The sequence below is a fragment of the Miniopterus natalensis genome, chromosome 19 (assembly GCF_054644295.1).
Source record: "Miniopterus natalensis isolate mMinNat1 chromosome 19, mMinNat1.hap1, whole genome shotgun sequence".
In the NCBI taxonomy this organism is placed as follows: Eukaryota; Metazoa; Chordata; class Mammalia; order Chiroptera; family Miniopteridae; genus Miniopterus; species Miniopterus natalensis.
In genome coordinates, this window is record NC_142099.1 from 11,881,982 (window position 1) to 11,903,456 (window position 21,475).

At 38.0% G+C, this 21,475-nt stretch overlaps 1 protein-coding gene across 1 annotated transcript; it reads left to right on the top strand.

Annotated features, from left to right (window-relative positions):
- Positions 1 to 435: 435 nt before the first annotated feature.
- Positions 436 to 19,603, top strand: CTSS (cathepsin S). Its single transcript, XM_016215491.2, has 8 exons — positions 436 to 623; positions 1,664 to 1,796; positions 9,108 to 9,230; positions 10,113 to 10,262; positions 12,201 to 12,428; positions 13,458 to 13,623; positions 14,637 to 14,739; positions 18,998 to 19,603. The coding sequence occupies exons 1-8, from the start codon at positions 598 to 600 to the stop codon at positions 19,095 to 19,097; spliced, it is 1,029 nt and encodes a 342-aa protein (XP_016070977.1). The 5' UTR covers positions 436 to 597; the 3' UTR covers positions 19,098 to 19,603.
- Positions 19,604 to 21,475: the final 1,872 nt, after the last annotated feature.

Consider the following 21,475-nt stretch of genomic DNA (forward strand, 5'->3'; position numbering starts at 1 on the left):
CCGCCTCCACCCAGGTAACCACTCAGCGGTTAGGTGTATACAGATGTCCCTTTTTTCCATGAATGTACTAACATATATTACTATCAATAAAGATATTTTGAATTGATAAATGAAGAAGTAGCTGAGTGAGAATTAGACGAGAGTAGCTCATGGATGAGTTACGTTAACAGGAATAAGACAAGTTTTCCCAGGAAATCAGGAGGAAGCTGGGATTTCAGGAGCTTAATCCTAATCTCTTCATAACTAAATTTTTCCATCTGAAAATTGGTGATTTTTGGTAAAGGGAATTATCAAAATGACGAAGGATTAAAGGATAAAGGGTACTGCTCTTATTTTGCTGAGTTGGTTCTATCAACCTCCTGTACTGGGGGCTCCTTTTGGTGCTTAGTGTACCCACTTTGTCTCCAAAACCGTTGTTGGGACAGGGCTGGAGGCAGCTGAACCAGCAGGTTTTAAATGAAACTGAAATGAAAGTTCACTTCCTCTTCGTGGATGCCTCGTGACAAGTTCCAAACTCTTTTTAAAGTCAGGTTTAGCTGAAATCTCTTCACTGCCTTTGAAATCTTTGGAGAGAGCCCACCTTCAAGCGTTCTTAGTATGGGAGCACCTGCTGGTTCCATTATGTATGTACCGTCTGTTTTTCCCCTCCTGTTTGGTCTTTAAACTGTGTTTTCAGCTCGCTCTGCCTGCTGAGTTTTCAATCTTTGGTTTCAGGAAGTAAACTAGAAAATCATATCGCTCAATTTGCCTCTTCTTTTCTTTGACTAAAAAGAATTTATTTTTGAAAAGTTAAATGTGTGCTTGGACATCTAAGCCTGAGGCTGAAACGTAGCTTTCTTTGGAATATAATTTGAAGATTTACATGGTTACAATTTCAGTTATTCTCAATTAAAAAGAAACAGAAGAGGAAGTAGAATGCAGTTTGAGAAAGAGCTAGTCCTGTTAAAGTCTTTTTGTGTTAAATATATAAGTGGTGTTTTCAAAACAGTTAATTGCTTCCTTTGAAATAGATATTTTGATTGTTGGGGAGGGGAAGTTAAAAAAATAAATTAATAAAATAACCCTTGGATGTGAAAATAATACGCTGGAGTTGTCTTTTAACCACCTCTAAATATAGTGGATATTTAAATAGGCCAGTTAAGATGAACAATTATGAAGATAAATGATTTTTCCAAGGTTTGCTTTCCTCTTAATGAGGAAAGAGGATTTCCCTTAATTAGATTTGTTGGCAAATCCTGGAAAGTCCCTGCTTCCTACAACATCGCCAACCTTGAATGTGAGTTTGGTTTACCAAATATCAGGAAATTTCTGAAAATCACTTTAAAAAGCTACTTAGCATTAGAAACCATATTTCAGACATGAATCTGCAGTTATTCCCAGTGACTATACAGGGTGGGGCAAAAGTAGGTTTACAGTTGTGAGTACACGAAACAGTTTATTCTTTTATTATTATTTATTAATTATTGTATTATTTTCCATACAAACAACTGTAAATCTACTTTTGCCCCACCTTGCATATCGCAGAAAAATTTCCTATCTAATTCTGATTTGTGATAATCTGTCCCTTTGACAGATTTTGCATTGCTATCTTTGGTTACGGAAGATGCGGTCACAATATATGCAGCTAACAGCTACTCTTCCTATCTGACCTTTCCTTTAACAGAATGCAATGGCTGCTTTGGGTTCTCCTGGGGTGCTCCTCTGCAATGGCGATGGCACAGCTGCACAAAGATCCCACGCTGGACCGTCACTGGGATCTCTGGAAGCAAACTTATGGCAAGCAATACACAGAAAAGGTAGATGGGATTGCCACTTGAATGATCTGCCTTTACTCAAGTACTCTGTGCTTTCTCCCTCTCAAATTATATTCTTATAAGCAGTGTTTTCAATAAATGTTCTGCTCACATTTCTTGCCAGATTCTGTTCCTGGTACAACAGGAAACAAAACAAAGTTCCTCTTTTTATGGAGCTTATATCCTAGTAGGGAAGACAGGAAATAAGTAAATAAATAAGCAGGTATGTAGTATGTTAGATGGTGATAAGTGCAGTAGAGAAAAACAAAGCAAGGCATGGAGGGTAGGAAGGGCCCTGGGAGAGGCTGGGAGTAATTATTCTATAGAATGGTCAGGGAAGGCCTCACACATAAGGTGATATTTGAGCAGAGAATAGACAGAAGCCAGGGAGCAAGCAACTGGAGTGAAGGGGAAAAGAGGACATGTTTGGTGAATAAAAGACCCTTATTTCAGTCCCTGGCACATAGAAGTGCAGCCGGATGTTGTTTCTTGACTCTCACTTTCCACTTTGTACTTTTTTTATTTCAAAACATATTTATTGATTGATCTTAAGACCTTAACCCTAGTGCTCCAAATAACTAAGTCCTGTAACTATATAATATTTCTGAGTTTGAAGGCAAACATATATTTACTTCACCCTCACCACTCCCCTATAGACCAGGTCTAACGTCAAAGTCAACTAGAGTTAGATGTGTAGGCAGTACCACTATCTGGTTAAATGAAGGCTACCTTTCTTTTTAATGATTTCACTCCCTAAGGAGAAATAAAAATGACTTTCCATTAGTATCCTACCTTAATTTATTTAATTTATCCTACTTTATTTAGCTCAAAGTTCATTCCTTTTTTCCTTTCCTATACACTTCATTATATTTATTTTTCTTTATTCCATTTTCCCCCCTCGAGTGGTTTGGAAGTATATCTGTGCATGTCCACTACGGGGGTAGTAGTAAAATTTTGCTCCAAGAGAGGGGGCTGCATTTATTTTTTAAAAAATTTATCTTTATTGTTGAAAGTAACACAAATGTCCCCATTTTTCCCCACTGATTCTCTCTACCCTGCACCCCTTCCTCCAGGTCTTCACAACACTGTTGTCTGTGTCCATGGGTTATGCATATAAGTTCTTAAGTTAATCTCTCCCCACCCACTCACCCCTGTCTGTTCCATGCTTCTATGTCTCTGGATCTATTTTGTTCAGTTTATTTTGTTCATTAGATTCCACCTATGAGTAAAATCACTTGATATTTGATTTTCTCTGACTGGCTTATTTCGCTCCAGGTCCCACCGTGTTGTCTCAAAGGGTAAGGGATCTTTCATTTTTTATAGCTGCACAGTATTCCATGGTGTAAATATCCAAGATGCTTGATATGATTTCAATCTTCCTGAACTTGTAGAGAATTGTTTTGTGTCCTAACATGTGGTCTATCTTTGAGCATGTCCCATGTGCACTTGAGGAGAATGCATGTTTTACAGCCTTGGGGTGAAATGTTCTGTAAATGTTCTGTGAATTAAATCCATCTGATCTACTGTGTCATTTAGAGTCACTGTTTCCTTGTTGAGTTTTTGTCTGGAAGATCTACCAAGTAAAGTCAGTGGAGTGTTAAATTCCCCTACTGTGACTGTATTGCTGTTGATCTCGCCTTTAAAGTCCTCCAGAAGGTTTTCTTTTTCCAGCTGGTGTCTTTCGTTTGAGGTGAGGTTCTTGTAGACAGCATATATTTAGGCCATGTTTTCTTATCCATTCAGCTACCCTATGTTTTGATTGGAGAGTTTATATTTAAGGTTATTATTGACAGGTACTTATCTATTGCCATTTTATTTCTTTATGCCTATGTTTCTCTTTCTATTTCAACTTCTTATTACAGTGGTCCCTTTAACATCTTGTTCAATACTGGTTTGATGGTGATAAACTCTATTAGCTTTGTCTGGAAAGCTCTTTATTTCACCATCTACTCTGAATGATAGCCTTGCTGGGTAAAGTATTCTTGGTTTCAGATCCTTGTTTTGCATTAGCTTGAATACTTCATGCCATCCCCTTCTAGCCTGAGGGTTTCTGATGAGAAATCAGCCGACACCTTTATGGAACTCCTTTGTAGGTAACAGATTGCTTTTTTCTTGCTGCTTTTAAGATTCTCTCTTTGTCTTGAATTTTTGGCATTTTAATTATGATGTATCTGGGTGTGGGCCTCTTTGGGTTCTTCTTGTTTGGGACTCTCTGTGCCTCCTGAACTTGTGTGACTTTTTCCTTTACGAGGTTAGGAAAATTTTCTGCCACTGTTTCTTCAAGCAGGCTCTTTAATCCTTGCTTACTTTCTAGAGCTTCTGGCATTCCTATGATGTGAATATTGTTACATTTTGTGTTGTCCTACAGCTCTCTTACACTGTTCTCCTGTGTGTTTTCTTTTGTTTTTATTTATTTATTTACTTACTTATTTAATTTATCTTTATTGTTGAGAGTATTACAGGTGTCCCATTTCCCCCCCAACTGACCCCCTCCACTTCGCTCCCACCCTCTCCCCAGGCCTTCACACTGTTATTAACTATGTCCATGGGTTCTGCATATATGCATATAACTTCTTCAGTTAATCTCTTCCCACCCTCCACCCCCCCTTCCCTCTTTCCTCTGAAATATGATCGTCTGTTGCATGCATCAATGTTTCTGGATCTATTTAATTCGTCATATTCTTTTGTTCATTAGCTTCTTCTTAAAGAAGACTCTTCAACTTTTCCTGTAGTGCTGGTCTGGTGGTGATGAACTCCTTTAGCTTTTTCTTATTTGTGAAGCTCTTTACTTGACCTTCAATTCTAAATGATAGCTTTGCTGGGTAGAGCAATCTTGGTTGTAGTTCCACATTTTTCATCACTTTGAATATTTCTTGCCACTCCCTTCTGGCCTGCGAAGTTTCTGTTGAGAAATCAGCTGACAGTCGTATGGGTGCTCCCTTGTAGGTAACTAACTGCTTTTCTCTTGCTGCTTTTAAGATTCTCTCTTTGTCTTTAACCTTTGGCATTTTAATTATGATGTGTCTTGGTGTGGGCCTCTTTGGGTTCCTCTTGTTTGGGACCCTTTGTGCTTCCTGGACTTGTAAGTCTATTTCTTTCCCCAGGTAGGGGAAGTTTTCTGTAATTATTTTTCCAAATAGGTTTTCAATTTCTTGGTCTCTTTCTTCCCCTTCTGGCACCCCAATAATATAAATGTTGGGCCTCTTGAAGTTGTCCCAGAGGCTCCTTGTAATATCTTCATATTTCTGTATTCCTTTTTCTTTTTGCTCTTCTGGTTGGGTGTTTTTTGTTTCCTCATGTTCCAAATTGCTGATTTGATTCTCAGTGTCCTCTACACTACTGTTGATTCCATGTAAATTATTCTTCATTTCAGTTCCTGTAGCCTTCATTTCAAATTGGTACTTTATTATATCGATTTTCTCAGTTATTTCCCTAATAGTCTGTTTAAACATCCTTATAAACAAAATTCTGAACTCTGTATCTGTTAGCTTGCTTGGATCTATTTCATTTAGTTCCTCTTCTAGAGATTTCTTCTGTTCTTTCCTTTGTGACATGTTTCTTTGCCTCCACATTTTGGCTGCTTGCAGGTGTTTGTTTCTATGTATTAGGCAGAGCTGCTATGTCTCCTGGAATTTGTATAGTGGCTTTGTGTAGCAGGTGTCCTTTAGGGTCCAGTGGCTCAGCCTCCCCAGTCACCTGAGCTGGGCCTTCTAGGTGCTCCCCTGTGTGGACTGTGTGCACTGTCCTGTTGAAGTTGAGCCTTGGTTGCTGTTGGCATCCCTGGGAGAAATTGACCCCCCCGGCCAATCGGCTGTGAGGACCAGCTGCAACTACAGCCAAAGAGCTGCTGTGCTGGGGACACCCCTAAGGAGCAGGATTTACTTCAGTGGAGCTTTGGTGTTCGCCAAGTGCACCCCTTGAGTGTCACTCATGGATGTGGTAGGGTTGTAATCCAGCATGGTAGAGTCTGACCACCAGGTGCACTGTCTCTGGGGCCTCCGGGGAGGTGCAAAGTCAGCCTCTGCCAGTGCCTTGCCCAGGGCCACCCAGCATGAACTACATAGCAAACTGTAGTTGGCTGCTACTTGTGCTGGGCTTGGCCGTGTCCAGGAGAGGCCAAGCTATGAGCCAGTGCAGGCTGCCGCTAGTGCCAGGCCTGGGGCCCCTTATCAAGCTGTATGGGGGACGCTGCTGCTTGTTTGAGAGATTTTAGGAAAGTCCTAAGCATGAGGCTCGAGCAGCTACTTGCATAGAAAAGCCACAGGAAATGGCCTGGATGAGCCTGCAGGTGGGGAGGGGCCTCCAGGAATCACGGGGCGGGGCCAAAGGTGTGAGCCAGGTGCTGGCGATTCAAATATGGCACCTGCCTGCCGGCTCTGTGGGGAGCACTCGCCAAAGGAGCAATGGCCTCTGTCAGCTCTCTTTCCTGGGAGAAAGCTGCCCCTCCACCTCTCACCCTGATTTCAGGCAGGTTAGTTCCTCCCCAAGTGTCACAGGGTCCTTTCCAGCTGCTGCCCGGTGCTGGGGCTCAGAGGAAGCACGCCCAAGTGAGTGCCTGTGTGGGCCCTTTAAGAGGAAATCTTGGGGCTTCCGCAGACTCCGCGACCCTCAGCCCCAATCCTCCCTGGTTTTCACAGCCTGGAGTTGTGAGGATGTCTCTTCCTGGCCCTGGAGCCCTGGGCTGGGGGCGTGCTGTGGGGCTGGGACCCCTCACTCCTCCAGGAAACCTCCGCCACCAAGATGTCCCTCCCGGGTTTAAACCGCAGTACCAGGTGTGGGCCCTGGTGAGCCTCCAATTCAGCCCCGATCCACCCTCCTACAGGTCTCGGTGCTTTTTCAGTTCCCTGGCTGTAGGGCTTCTGTGCAGCCAGATTTCAGGAGGCTCTGAGTGATGGTGGTTCTGTATTTTAGTTGTAATTTTGATGTGGTTGTGGGAGGCGGCGGGTGCAGCTGTTACCTACGCTGCCATCTTGTTTCCTCTCTCCCTCTCCTGTTTTTTAATTGTTCTTTTCTTTTTGGTTCTCTGATTGAGTGATTTTTTTCTACCCTGTCTTTTAATTCCCTGATCCAATCCTCAGCTTCTCCTAATCTGCTGTTTATTCCTTCCAGTGTTTTTGTGTGTGTTTTTAATTTCTAGTACGTCATTCTTAATTTCCTTCATAGTTTCCATTTCTTTTCTCATGTTGTTGAGCATCTTTATGATCAGCATTCTGAACTCTATAACTGATATATTGCTTATCTCCATTTCATTTAGCTCTTCTTCTGGATAATTCTTTTGTTCTTTCATTTGAGGCTTGTTTTTTGTCTCTACCCTGCTGGAAAACCTCTTGGCCCACCCTGTGGAGTTTCTACAGCCTGAGGCTAAGAGACTGAATAACAATCTCAAGGTGCTTTGAATCTTTGCCTGATTGTATTTGCGACTTTAGCTGCCAGTCTGGATTTGTTTCTGTGGATTAAGTAGATCTGCTAGGACTCTGACTTTTTGGAGGATCTCTGGTGCAGGCCAATGTGACTGCTGTTTGTAACCCGCCTTGAGTACCCTGTTTGAAGTTTTCCACACTCCACAGCTTGTGGTTCCCTCTGCTGGGGCTGGGTGTGTTTGGACAAGACCAGGATGCCCACCAAGGTCTGCTTTTCCAAGCCCTGGGTCCAGAAGCAAATCAGTCAAAGAATCAAAGCACCTGGAAGCTGTTATTCAGTCTCTTAACAGCCTCAGGCTGTAGGAACTTCACAGGGCGGACCAAGAGGTTTTCCAACAGGGTGGGGCAATTGTTTCCTTTCCAGGTAAAATGTTTGGAAGGTAAAAGGAAAGATGTCCTTAGCAGTATGGGGCATGACTCAGCACAGGAATGCAAATGCCTATCCTCTAAGTGCTATTCCACTGCCAGCACCCTGAATTCTCTTCACATACCTCTAGACCATTCTCATCGCTGACTCTCATCCCCACCCCCCAGGCTATAGTTTCCAATAAGCGATGATCAGCTGAGGAGCTGGCAACAACTCTTTTCGGCCTTATTTCATTGAATGTTAAAGACCATGCATGTTGTATTCCATGTACATTGGTCCTACGTAAATTAAACTTCCCAAGGGTAACAAATTCAGCAGTCAAAATATGAATTCACTCTGGATAAAATTAAAATAATAGAACCAAAATGATTTTAAGATAAAAAATATATAGGTATAACAAAATAACATCCACACAAATGAACAAGAAATTGTAAACTAAATTAGAAATCCAATTAGTAATCTTGAAAATAAAAAATATAGTAATTGAAATAAAAACTCAATAAAAGAGATATAAACTCCAGACTAGAAAGAGTTGGATAGAATCAGCAATCTGGAAGATAGTACTGAAGCATTCACCCACAAGGGAGCACATGAAAATAAAAAGAAAAAACTATGAAAATGCAGGTAAAAGAGATGATAAAGAGTTTGAGGCTCCAAAATATAACTGATAGAAGTTTCTGAAAAAGATAAATGGAATGGTAGAGAAGCAATATTTGAAGAGATACTAGTTGAGAATTTTCTACATATAAAGAAAAAGTCCTTCATCCTTCAACCAAAAGTATCCAAGAGAGGAAATAAAGAAACCTACACCCAGACACATGTAATGAAGCTGCAAAATATCCAAGAGAAAGAGAATCACAAAAGTTACCAAAGTTAAAAGCAGAAGTACAGCAATTAGGCTGACATCTGCAATAGTAAATACCAGAAGACAATGGAGATATATCTTCAAATCACTAAAGAAAAATAGGTAGAAATGTATAATCAGTTAAACTATTTTTCAGGAGAGTAAAAAAAAAATTTTTCTTTAAGCTTATAAAGATTAAGTGAATTTACCACCTACAGAGGATATACTTCAGCCAACAGTAGTTTGTAAAAAAAAAAAACAAACCAACTTTTTAGCAGATTGAGGAAGTTCACTATATATATCAGAAAATAATATTAATCACCATCAAGCAATTAAGAGCAAGAGTTAAGATTAATATGCTGTTTTAGTAGTTATATTGAATATACAGTGGCACCTTGGTTTTCTAATGTGATCTGCTCCAGAAGCCCATTCGAGTTCTGAAATGTTCAAAAACCAAGGGATCAACAGCTGGGCCTCAGGCTTTTGCCCTCAGCAGAAGCTGTGTGGCATGTTCGATGTCCGAGGTGTGTTCGAAAACCGAGGTGCCACTGTATTCATTTATTTGCATGTCCCCTGACAGATCCACATTTGGTAGAATGCTTTGTAATATGTTTAATTTCACTATTGAACATTTATTTGTGCAGGATTCAGTAGAATTAATGATCTTTTTCCTTGTATTCTAGAATGAGGAAGTAGCACGACGTCTCATCTGGGAAAAGAATCTAAAATTTGTGATGCTTCACAACCTGGAGCATTCAATGGGAATGCATTCATTCGATCTAGGCATGAACCACCTGGCAGATATGGTAGGTAAACTACAAATAATCCTACTTTCATCTCTGGTAAGCATGATTTCTGTCTCTCCAGAAGCAATTTGAAAGTAAACGGCAAAGGTAAATTATCTACATGTGTACAAACTTAGAAAAATATAGAATTTAGAGACAAGAATTTGTACAGATTCTTTTAGTCCTACTGTGACCTCTTTCCTTAACAAATCCCTTCTTTATTTTAAACTCACGGGTTAGAAAGCATTGCCCAATGACCACTCACAATCTTTTATAGTAGTTACCAGACTTATTTAAGTCTAAATTGACAATTTAATCTGCTTTCTTAATTGGGAATGTGGGCTTTTAATGTCACAATCTCCCATTTTAGATTCTGTTCTACCCTGAAAAATCGTACCACTGTGACCAAAATTAAGAATCATAGGAGCACTTGAAATCTTGCTCCCAGGCATATGTTGTCAGTTTGGCTCAAATAAAATCTTATTTTTTTAAAAAAGGATCATAGTACCCCTTAGAAAAGAACACCTAGGTAGATTAAATTTCCACTTAAGTGTAGGACTCTCCTTTGTAATTCTTTCTCACAAGGAAAATCAGTTCAGTCCAATTTTTAGACAGGTATTTTATAAAATTATGCCTTGCTTTGAACCAAAAATCTGTCTCCTGTTACTTCTAGTTTTTACAGTTTTCTTCTTCTCCTTCCCAATGTCTAACTGGGATACTAATGCAAAGTGTAAGAGTAAAGAAAAGACCCAGATAACTCACCTACGAGGTCATTAGCAGTATGTATGTTGGTCACAACTACCAATGGTTTTTCACAATTGTTAAATATATTCACAGTTACAGTTTTTAGAATATTGAAAAACAGGATATAAGTGAAAGGAGATATGTATATTTGCCTTGTAGACCAGTGAAGAAGTGGTGTTTTTGATGAGTTCCCTGAGAGTTCCCAACCAATGGCCAAGAAACGTCACTTACAAGTCAAATCCTAATCAAAAATTACCTGATTCTCTGGACTGGAGAGACAAGGGGTGTGTTACCGAAGTGAAAAACCAGGTGAGTATTATCATCCCAAGCCTCTGTACCCCAGGTACAGTTCTCTCTTCCTTAAATACTTACTCTTGCTACATAATTTGGCAGTGAATTTCCCTTATGTTACTTTCTAACTATTTTTGTTATTCTGTCTTCCCAACTAAATTGCAAACTTCTTGAGGGCAAGCACCAACCACATATCGAACTTTATTTGTATTCCCCACAATGCTTAGAACACCACTGGTTAGAAACACATTATACAAAAACTGAACTAAGCAAGTCAGTCAAGACAGACTTTCAATGCTCATGCTGTCCACCGACTGCACTGCACCCTCCACCAAGCTAATTGCTTGGGAAACGGTATTGTGTGTGAGAGAATATCTAACAGGAAGTTTCTCCATCCATCTCACTTACAAAATTCAGGTTTGAAGAAGAGGAAGGAACTAGAGCTCAGACTGGTCTATAAATAATACCAGTCAATTAATTCATGATTAGGCTTGCATTGTTAGAATAAAAAATATGGGCTTTATATTTTGTTTCTGTTTTTATATTTCCTTTAGTTTGCTTATAAAACAAAAAAGCTACAAAAATCCTAAATTAAGGATATATAAGAGTAAAATACATGTATCACTTTAGAGGTCTGGGTAAGGAAGGATCAGAGAATTCTGAGCAGCTGCCCCAGCTTGTGACCCATGAAAAATGTAAAAATTAAGAAGTGAATGGTATTGCTAATCTCTTATTCCACCTAGTTATTTTTCTTTCAACTAGTTTTGGGTTTCTTACTGGAGCTTCTCTAAAATAATAGTTTGGGAAGATCTGATAAACTACATATTTAGGTGTTGACTATAAATAATTTAATGAGCTTCTTTCCCTGGGTGCTTGCATTTTAATAGGTGGTTTTGCTTTAACCTAAAGCAAATTCAATTTGCTTCCTTTGGGTAGAGGGCAAGGTGGGATGAGAAAAGAAGAGAGTGAGAGCAATTATGATAGGGCTTTGGACCCTCTGCCCCTTTTGTGTTTTGTTTGTAAAGTATCTTTTGATTTTAAAATTCTGAAGCTAAAAGAAATTTTGACCTTATGTTTCAGGCATTATTTGGCAGGAGAAAGGGTATTTTAGGTCAAGGGAATCACCCCAGCTCCTCTCCAAGTCATTTTAGTGTAGGCGTTTATTTCCTTTACTTATGGGTGAAGATAGCTTGAATTTAGTATGTGCTTAATAAGTATTGTTTCTTAAAATGTTTGAATATGGCAGTTATGCTCTGAGCTCAGCCATTTGCAAATCTTTATCAAGGTTTAACCTTGGCCAGAGAATGAGCAAACATTTAGTCTTCATTCCCATGTCTAAGACAGTGATTTTCAAACTTTTTCATCTCATGGCGCACATAAACTAATTACTAAAACCTGTATCACACCAAAAAATGTATTGTATTTTTTACCAATCTAACAACAAAAAAAAGGTATAATCGATTCATTCACATCTGACAGCTATTGTGTTGGCTGTTGTCATATTTTAAAAATATGTTTTTATTGATTTGAGAGAGAGAAACATGGATCGGCTGCCTCCTGCACACCCCACACTGGGGATCAAGCCCACAACATGGCCATGTGCCCTGATCGGGAATCAAACCGGCAACCTCTAGGTGCATGGGACCACGTTCAACCAACTGAGCCATGCCAGCCAGGGCCTCTGCTGTCATTTTTTTATTTGACAATCTAAGGGAAAAGAGGTCAGTGACCCTTACTAAATAGTCAGGTATTACATGTTTTAAAAATTCTTGCGGCATATCAGTGTGCTCTGGCACACCAGTCGAAAATCACTGGTCTAAAAGAAGAAATTGTAGTGGGGGAGCTCTTCCAGTAACTACTGACAGGGATGACGTGTTGGGTGTTGCCCAGTTTGTGTTATGAAGTCATCCTTACTGACTTTCTATGGTTGCCTTTATGACCTTGTCTCTGCTTTAGGGTTCTTGTGGTTCTTGTTGGGCTTTCAGTGCTGTGGGGGCCCTGGAAGCACAGCTGAAGCTGAAGACAGGAAAGCTGGTGTCTCTGAGTGCACAGAACCTGGTGGACTGCTCGACTGAAAAATACAGCAATAAAGGCTGCAATGGTGGATTCATGACACGGGCTTTCCAATATATCATTGACAACAATGGCATCGAATCAGAAGCTTCCTATCCCTACAAAGCCACGGTGTGTCACAAGCAAACGTTTTGGGCTGCCCCGTGATCTTATACCCCTTGACTGACTATACTAGATTCACCACCAAGCCAATGGCTTGAGAAATAGGGTTGTGTGTATGTGAGAACCCTGATTAGTAATTCTAAATTCTCACGGGTTCTCTTTCTTATGCAGGAGCCCTCTTAATTTACCAGTGGCATATTGGTTTTAAACAAGCAAATAGGATTCATGCTTGAAAATGGTTTTGCAGCAAACCTTCCTTAAAATTCTTTCTATATATCTGCCTGGTATTTAAACTCTTTGTCCTGTAGCCTCCCATGCTCACTTTTATTCTCAGATCATCAATCATATATTTCTTCTTTCTACTATAAAGCTAAGTAATGCTCTCTTCTTCCTCCTTACAAGTTCATTATGTATTTTATTAAATAATATAAGTAATATATCCATATTCCAGAACATTTAGAAAAGATAAAAAAGTCACTCAAAAACCTCTAACCTTATCCACTGTTATTTTGGTTTATTTCTTTCAAGTTCTTTTTCCTACTAAGCATTTTAAAAGCATAGTTGTATAAACCAACATGAATTGGTAACCTCCTCTTTCCCATATGAAACCTACTCTAAGTGTTTTTTATGTCATATGGTCTTTATTAACCATCATTTAAACTGCAGATCATCTTGCAGGCATTATATCACCAAAAAGGTTCTAAAGTTCTAGCCTAGAGTTTATGATCTTTATGTAGTACACCCCTACAATCCACCTTAGAGTCTGAGGGACATTATCCTGGCAACTTCTGCACGTGTGACAATGTGCACAATGTGAAACATTAGAATAGGTCTGTATTTCCTCTGCTATTCTGGAACATAAAACTGTCAGGCTTTGGAAGATCTGATTTTTCTTTCTTCAAAAAGAGGAAGGCACCATAGACACTTGAAAAGGCTAAATGAGGAAAGAAAACATATTTGAAATCCAAACTTAGGATATTGGTGATTTATAAAGGAAGTTGAAGTATACTTCTTTATCTGACTTATACTTTTTTGTAGGATGGGAAGTGCCAATATGACTCAAAATATCGAGCTGCCACGTGTTCAAAGTATATTGAACTTCCCTTTGGCAGTGAAGATGCCTTGAAAGAAGCTGTGGCCAATAAAGGACCTGTGTCTGTTGCTATAGATACGAACCATCCTTCTTTCTTCCTCTACAAAAGTGGTAAAAACTCAGATATCCTATCCTCTAGTTATATTCTGCCCTTGCACTATAAAAAAAAATAAGTTAGCTACCTCTGAATGTTTTGAGTAGAATAAACAGAATCCTCCATTTCATATACATATTTTATACCCAGTTGTAAATAGTAAAGTAATACTTACCAAAGTTTACTAACACTATATGCCAAGTACTATGATGAATTCTTTCTGTGCATTATTTCATTTAATCCTCACAATAACCCTATTTTACAGATGAAAAAACTAAGTCTTAGGTTAACTTGCCTGAAGTCACACAGTCTGAAAATGGTCAGCTGGGATTAGAAACTGTGCTACTTGACTCCAGTGCCTGTGCTCCTAAGCACTGTAGCCACTGTGTACTGTAGGTGCAGCACAGCAGTGTGTAAGGGCACCACAAATGGGGCACATTGTATTAGATGAAGGGCAAGGCTAAAATATTTTTTCTAAACCTCACCTTAAAAATCATTTAATCTAGTAAAAGATGAAATTGTATGGAAGAAACAATTTAGGAATATATACAAAGAAATACAGTAGGCCCTGGCCAGCTAGCTCAGTTGGTTAAATCGTCATCTGGATATACCGAGGTCGTGGGTTCGATCTCTGGTCAGGGCACATATAAGAAGCAACCAATGAATGCATAAATAAGTGGAACAAATTGATGTTCCATTCTCTTTCTCTCATAAATTTAAAAAAAAAAAAAAAAGACAGTGACTATATGTAAGTTAAAAAATAACTAGAAAATGGTGGCAGTTTATCAAAGAAAATTTTGAGGGAGCTATGATTAGATTAATGCCAAAGTTGGCAAGAAAACTGACAAATACACCATTGATGGCAAAGAATTAAGAAATCTAAATAGTTTAAAAATTAGAGTATATGTTCCTAAAATTTTAATTAACCTAGCCATATATGCAAAGCAGTCTAATAAAAATGATAGCATTTTCAAATGTCCTTCATTGTCACATACCATTCACTCTTTTTCTCCACCCATTTTATTCTCAGGTGTCTACTATGAACCAGCCTGTACTCTAAATGTGAATCATGCTGTATTAGTGGTTGGCTATGGTAACCGTGATGGGAAAGACTACTGGCTTGTGAAAAACAGGTAATATATTTGTACTTTAATGTATATTTAATTAAAATCAGGAATTAGTGGGAGCCTCAACAAATGCTTTCTTGTGATTATGATGATCATGATATTGACAATGATAATATCTTATAAAGTGACATACTAAATTACTCAGTGCCCCCATTTCTTCACTTCCTATTGTGCCTTCAGCACATTGTTTTCATGACTGATCTTCATGAACTGAAGTTTCAGTTCTCTGATCATTCCTTCTTGATCTCCTTTATGAATACCTACTCCTCTGCTTAGCTTGCAAATGTTGGCCTTTCCTCCAGGGCTCCATCCTTTGCCCATTACTCTCCTTATTTTACATTTTTCTTGGGTACCATCCTTGTGTTCTTAGGGTTTTAGCTATATACTATATACTTTCAAATCTCTAGCTCTAGCTATGACCTCTGCCCTGAACTTCAGACTTATTTATCTGGACATATCTACTTCTGTGTATCTTAGTTTCTCCAGACTCTACATGTCCAAGGAATTCAGTACTCTCTCCACCCTACTGTTCTTCCTAGAACTTCCCATCACACTAAATGGCAACACCACACACAGTCACCCAATTAGATACTATGGATTTGTCTTACACCCCTCCAGATCCAATTAAGCAAAAAGTCAAATTAATTTTACCTCATATCTGTCCATGATTCTGTTCCCTCTCCATTTCTTCTATTATTGCTCCAGTTCAGACATCTCTTGCTGGGACTATTCCTGTAGCCTTCTAACTTTAATCTCAAATCCATCTTTCATACTGCTTCCAAACTGGCTTGTCTAAAATATGAGTCTGGGCTTAAAACTCTTCTACTTACTACCATTCAGTATAAAATTAATGTTCCCTAGTAGAGAAGACAAGTTGTCTATGCTGTGGTCCCTACCTCCCTTACCAGCCTCAACTCCTGGCACTTGTCTGACACTTCTGATTCTAGTTATATTGAACTATATGCAGTTACAGTTCCCATTCATAATCTTACCTTTAATATTTTCATGTCTTGGTTATGCTGTTCCCTCAGCCTGGAACATCATTTCTCCTCACTTGGTTTATTCTTTCCTTTCCTTCAAAACCAGCTCAGGCATTATCTGTACCAGAAAGTTCTCCCCAAATCCTTGGGCTGGGGTAAAAAGTCTTTTTTAATGCTCCCCAAATGTCCTATGCATACTGGAATATTTTACACATTCCAATTAAATTGTATCTCATCTATCACTCCAATATTCTGTATGTGCCTTTGGGGTAGAGATTATATTTTGTCATTATATCCTTAGCACAGCACATGGCACCTAACAGTCCCCCAGTACATGAATTAGTCGACACCTATATAATCCACAAATAAAAGGAATGTGGCATCTAGAGGGGAAAAAGAGAGGTATGAAGAGCTAAGACAAGCCTTTTGAAGCTTCTCCTTGTGTTAGTTTTCCAGGGCTCTCACAACAAAGTACCACAAACTGAGTGGCTTAAACAACAAAAATGATGGTCCTCATGTTCTAGAGGCTAGAAGTCAGAGATCAAGGTGTAGGCAGGGTAGGTTCCTTCTGAGGGCTGTGAGAAAGAAAATTTTCAATGCCTTTCTTCAAACTTCTGAAGGTTTACTGGCAATCTTTGGCTTTTCTTGGCTTGTGTAAGTATCAACCCGATCTCTGCCTTCATTTCCACATTGTGTGCATGTCTATCTCTGTACAATTTACCTCTTTTATAAGACATCAGTCATATTGGATTAGGACTCGCCCTAATGACCTCATTTTAACTTAATTTATTAGATCTGCAATGACCCTATTTCCAAATAAGGTCACATTCTAAGGTCTTGGGGGTTAGGATTCCAACATATGAGTTTTTGGGGTACATAGTTCAACCCATAACACCCCTCAATTCTTTACCGGAAGTAAATATTTTACAACCCATAAACAAAAAAAGGTGCTTCCTTCATCTCACATAGAAGATGGTAGTATTTATATGGCCCATTGGGAAAATAGATGAAGGGACCAATATCCTAATATCTTGGTTCACTGGTAACCCATTCACAGCACTAATCAGCTTAGGTCTAGACCAATGATAGCTTTTTTATTTTTTTTTCAAAATTTACAACATTTATGCCTGTGTTTCTTTCTTATTTTTTTTTTTTAAGAATAGTTTATTGATTTTTTTTTTATTTTTATTTTTTAGAGAGAGAACAAAGGAGAGGGAGAGGGAGAGAGAAACATTGATCGGCTGCTCCCACATGCAACGCTGACATGTGCCCTGACTGGGAATTGAACCAGCAACCCTCAGGTGCACAGGGGGACAAACACCCGAGCCACACTGGCTAGGAAAAATTATAGCTCTTTTAGATGCAGCAATATTTTCACTTATATTTTGTTGACTCCTTACAGTATTTACCTTTAATGCTAAGTATTCTAAATTCCCTTCTCTATTGAGAGTGCTCTTCTTGAAGATTATCTATTTCTTTTAGTGTTTAAATCTAAAACCTCTTTTTCAGTACTTATTTATTCAACACAAGCATTTACTAGGCATCTATAACATAACAAGCATTATCTAGGCCATGGAGATAGGAAAATTAATAAGAAATTATCCTTCCCTGAAGGAGCTCACAGTCCAACAGGTAATTAGATATATATTTTTAAGATTTATCCTCACCCAAGGACATGCTTTTATTGATTTGAGACACAGAGAGAAAAACATCGATGTGAGAGCGAGACATCAACTGGCTGCTTCCTGCATGCCCCATACGGGGGCGTGTGTCCTGACCAGGAATCAAACTGGCAACCTCTTGGTGCACAGGTGACACCCAACCAACTGAGCCATGCCAGTCAGGTCTAGAATATAAATTTCTTAAAGTTGACAGAATGTTCTCTCGTTCCTTTTTTCATCTTCATTCAAACATTGATTAAAAAACTATGTCGAGCACCGTGCTAGGTACTGGGTATTTGGCAATGAAAAATATAGCCTTTCTACCCTCCTTCAAGATACAGTCTTATGGAGTCAGGCAAACAAGTAGGCGCATGTACAGACCACAGCAACAGAATAGGATAAATACTAAGATGGAGGTATGCATAAGTTGCAGTGGAAGCACAGAAGAGTCCTTGGCACTGGGGAGTCATGGAAGGCCTGTTAGCTAGGTTATTTAACAGTCTTGAAGGACAAGAAGGAATTCACCAAGTGAAAAGGGCAATCAGAGCAGAGGAAGCTAAATGTGCAAAAGCCCAGATGTGAGAGAAAGTAGATGAGTTAATGGGAACTGCAAGTTCTTTCATAAAGGTTGTAGTATAAGGTGCCTGTTAGAGACATGAGTTAGAAAGGACCAAATTATGAGACCACGGTGATTGCTGGCACAAAGTCCTAACAAGGACAGATTGCACATGGACATAAATTCCAGGCTCCACAGAGGCTGATTCAAACAAAACCCTCTTCTATCATCAAACTTGTTCTTATTGAGCTCTTAAAAGATTAAATGATGTGTCATTTCCAATGCTACTAATTAACCTCATGTAAAAGAATGTGGAGTCTTCCTCTGTTTGGCTGCTGCTTTGACAGTTTCCTTTTGTTTATACTTTCTGGCGGGGGTATATCATTGATCCATGGTCTTGAATTTTTCTCCCCTTTATGCGCATGGGTATTCAGCTTCTTTATACAATACAGTATAGCATAGTGAGTGAAGGCAGTAACTTTGAAGCCAGGTAGACCTTGGTTAGAATCCTAGTTTCCTTTACTGTGTGTGTGATCTTAAGCAGGCTATTTAACATCTTTAAAGGAATTTAAGTTTGATAGAAAAATCATCACCTATGATCCTATTATGCAAAAGCATTTAGAGGTGGGGCATTGGAAAGAATGATACACAAAGAGTAAGGCATATTTACAGTGTAGGAGGATTAGACCTTATATTTGGAATGGACCTTATATTGTTTTCTTTACATATTAAGTCTATTCATCAGTACAGGATGAGGCAAAAGTAGGTTTACAGTTGTTCATGTGGAAAATAATACAGTAATTAATAAATGATAATACAAGAATAAATGCTGTTTCACGTACTCAAAACTATAAACCTACTTTTTCCCCACTCTCTATAGCACTAAAGCCTTACAAACTTCCTTTGAAAACTGCCTAAAATCCCTTGGGAAATTATTATATTATTTTGTTCTAATTTTGTTTTACAGTGTTTTATATGTAGTTGCTTTATGAGAAAAACAATCTAAGAGATAAAAAATTGATAATGTGGCATTCATTTGTAATTTTGTGTTGTTTGTTTTTCTAAAGCTGGGGCCTCTACTTTGGTGAACAAGGATATATTCTGATGGCAAGAAATAGAGGAAATCATTGTGGGATTGCTAATTATCCCTCTTACCCGGAAATCTAGAGGATCTCTTCATTACATAACAAGTCAAGAAAGATAAAACACTTTCTCTTCACTTACTTTTACCTACTGTAACCAGTAGAAATGTGTGTCATACGATCAATGTAAATATATAGTTTGACTCTTCTACTTTTTTAACTTTGCAGATCTTGAAAAAATTTGCTAAGTAAAAATTAATAATATACTATAGGTATAATTGTATGAGAATTAGTCAATCTAATACAATTTGCCTTTGTCTTATTTTACCTCTTTGTCTTTTTATGTTCCCTAATATCCTTTTGTAACTTGATGGCATATAAATGCTTTATAATTATCTGTCTTTTTAACTTTGTATCATTACTACATACTATTCTTATTCTTAGGTAATATTATAATCTATCATAAGAATGTAAATTGTGGTATGCTGGTGATGCGCTATGGCAACTTCAATGGAAGAAACTATTAAATTATTAATGTGGCTCAGATTGTATCTTTGCACATAAAAGGACTCAATAAAATTTTTAAATGAAGTTAGACACTTTGTAAGAATTATTTTAATGACCAACAATTAATATACTGATTCAATTATTTTTTCCTAGTCATTAGCAATTTGGCCAGGACATTTTTGGAGCAAATAATTAAGTCAACCTGAATAAAATAACCAAACTGCATTTCTTTTAATATTTAATATTTCATTACTCATTTTTATCTGATTCAGATTGATCTTCTTCACAAATGCTATAGATTTGTAGATGGGTTCTGAAAAGGCAGCAAGAACTTTAAGTGTTATAAGTTCATACCTATGACATAAAAATGGGGGGGGGATGCTCAGCTGGGCGTGGCTCAGCGGTTGAGCATTGACCTGGGATCCAGGAGATCGAGGTTCAACTCCTGGTGAGAGCACGTGCCCAGGTTGCGGCCTCAATCCCCAGTTGGGGGTGTGCAGGAGGCAGCTGATCAGTGATGACTCTCTCATCATTGATGTTTCTATCTCTTTCTCTCTCCCCTCCTCTCTCTAAAATCAATAAAGATATTTTTAAAAAATTAAAATGTGGGAGGGATGATGTCATTAGTATATCTTAAACTGAACTTCAACTAATTTCACTATCTCTTACACCCTCTCCATAAAGTACATTTTAAAGAACAAGAATTGCTAATTATAAAAACATGGTTATACTGTATAACTATCATCAAAAGTATAGAGAAGTATTGTAGTTAAAAAGTATTTAGTTGATTATTTTTTAGCTTTTATTTTGCCCACAATTTTTCAAGCACTGTAAGTGGAACAATAATATGAGTTCTTTACCTTTGTCAGTCTGATGAAGCCTATGGATACCTTCTCAGAATAATGTTCATAAGTGCATAAAATAAAAATGCATAGGATTACAAAGGAAGCTGATTAAATTGAAATACAGTTATTAAAATGTTAAAAGATAAGTTTGTGCTAGCCCAGCTAGTGTGGCTCAGTGGTTGATCCTCGAACTAGGATCCAGGAGATCGAGGTTCAATTCCCGGTCAGGGCACATGGGCCTACAGGAGGCAGCCAATCAATGACTCTCATCATTGATGTTTCTCTCTCTCTCTCTCTCTGAAATCAATAAAAATATATTTTAAAAAATAACTCATAAATTTGAAGTAGTGATGAGTATAAATGATAATTGAAGATATCTGCAAAAACTAATGTGATAGGAAAATATCCGAGTTTTCTTTCAGTTATAAAATTACAAGTATTGCTAATATTATTGTGGTTTATGGACTACATAAAGGAAATGCTAACTTTCAGTTACAGATTAGTGAAAATAAAGATGTAATTTTTTCCCATACATATTCACAAATTCTCTGAATTCTATCCATGGATCCTTTAGGAATTAAATATTTAATAAAACTCTTCATTGTGTAACATAAGGGAAAATTTTAGCAATAAGTAATTTCAAACCAATAGACACAAAACTTTTTTAAAAATAAAAAGTTTAAAACAAGAAATTTAAGAAAAAATTTATTCTGGAACGCGTATATGGATAATTTGAATAAAATAAAAGGGATGCTAGCTAGAAGATATCACAGTAAATATATATATAAGGCAATAAAACAAGCTTTGAGGGGAAAAATTTTTTTAAATAAACAGCAAATCTGCAAGTCATTATAGAGTAAAAGTTGACAAAAATTTTAACTGGATAACAAAGGTAAAGAACAGAGGTTTTAAACATTGCATAACTAGAAGTCCACTAGACAAGTGGTTGAGTGTTAACCTATGAAATTGGTAAGTAAAAAAATAGCAATACAAATATATCAGAAACCTGAAGGTAAATATTAGAAGAAACAGCTAAAAAATTATAATTGATTAAAAAATATTACTGATTTTTTTGCCCTGGCCAATGTGGCTCAGTTGATTGGGCATTGTC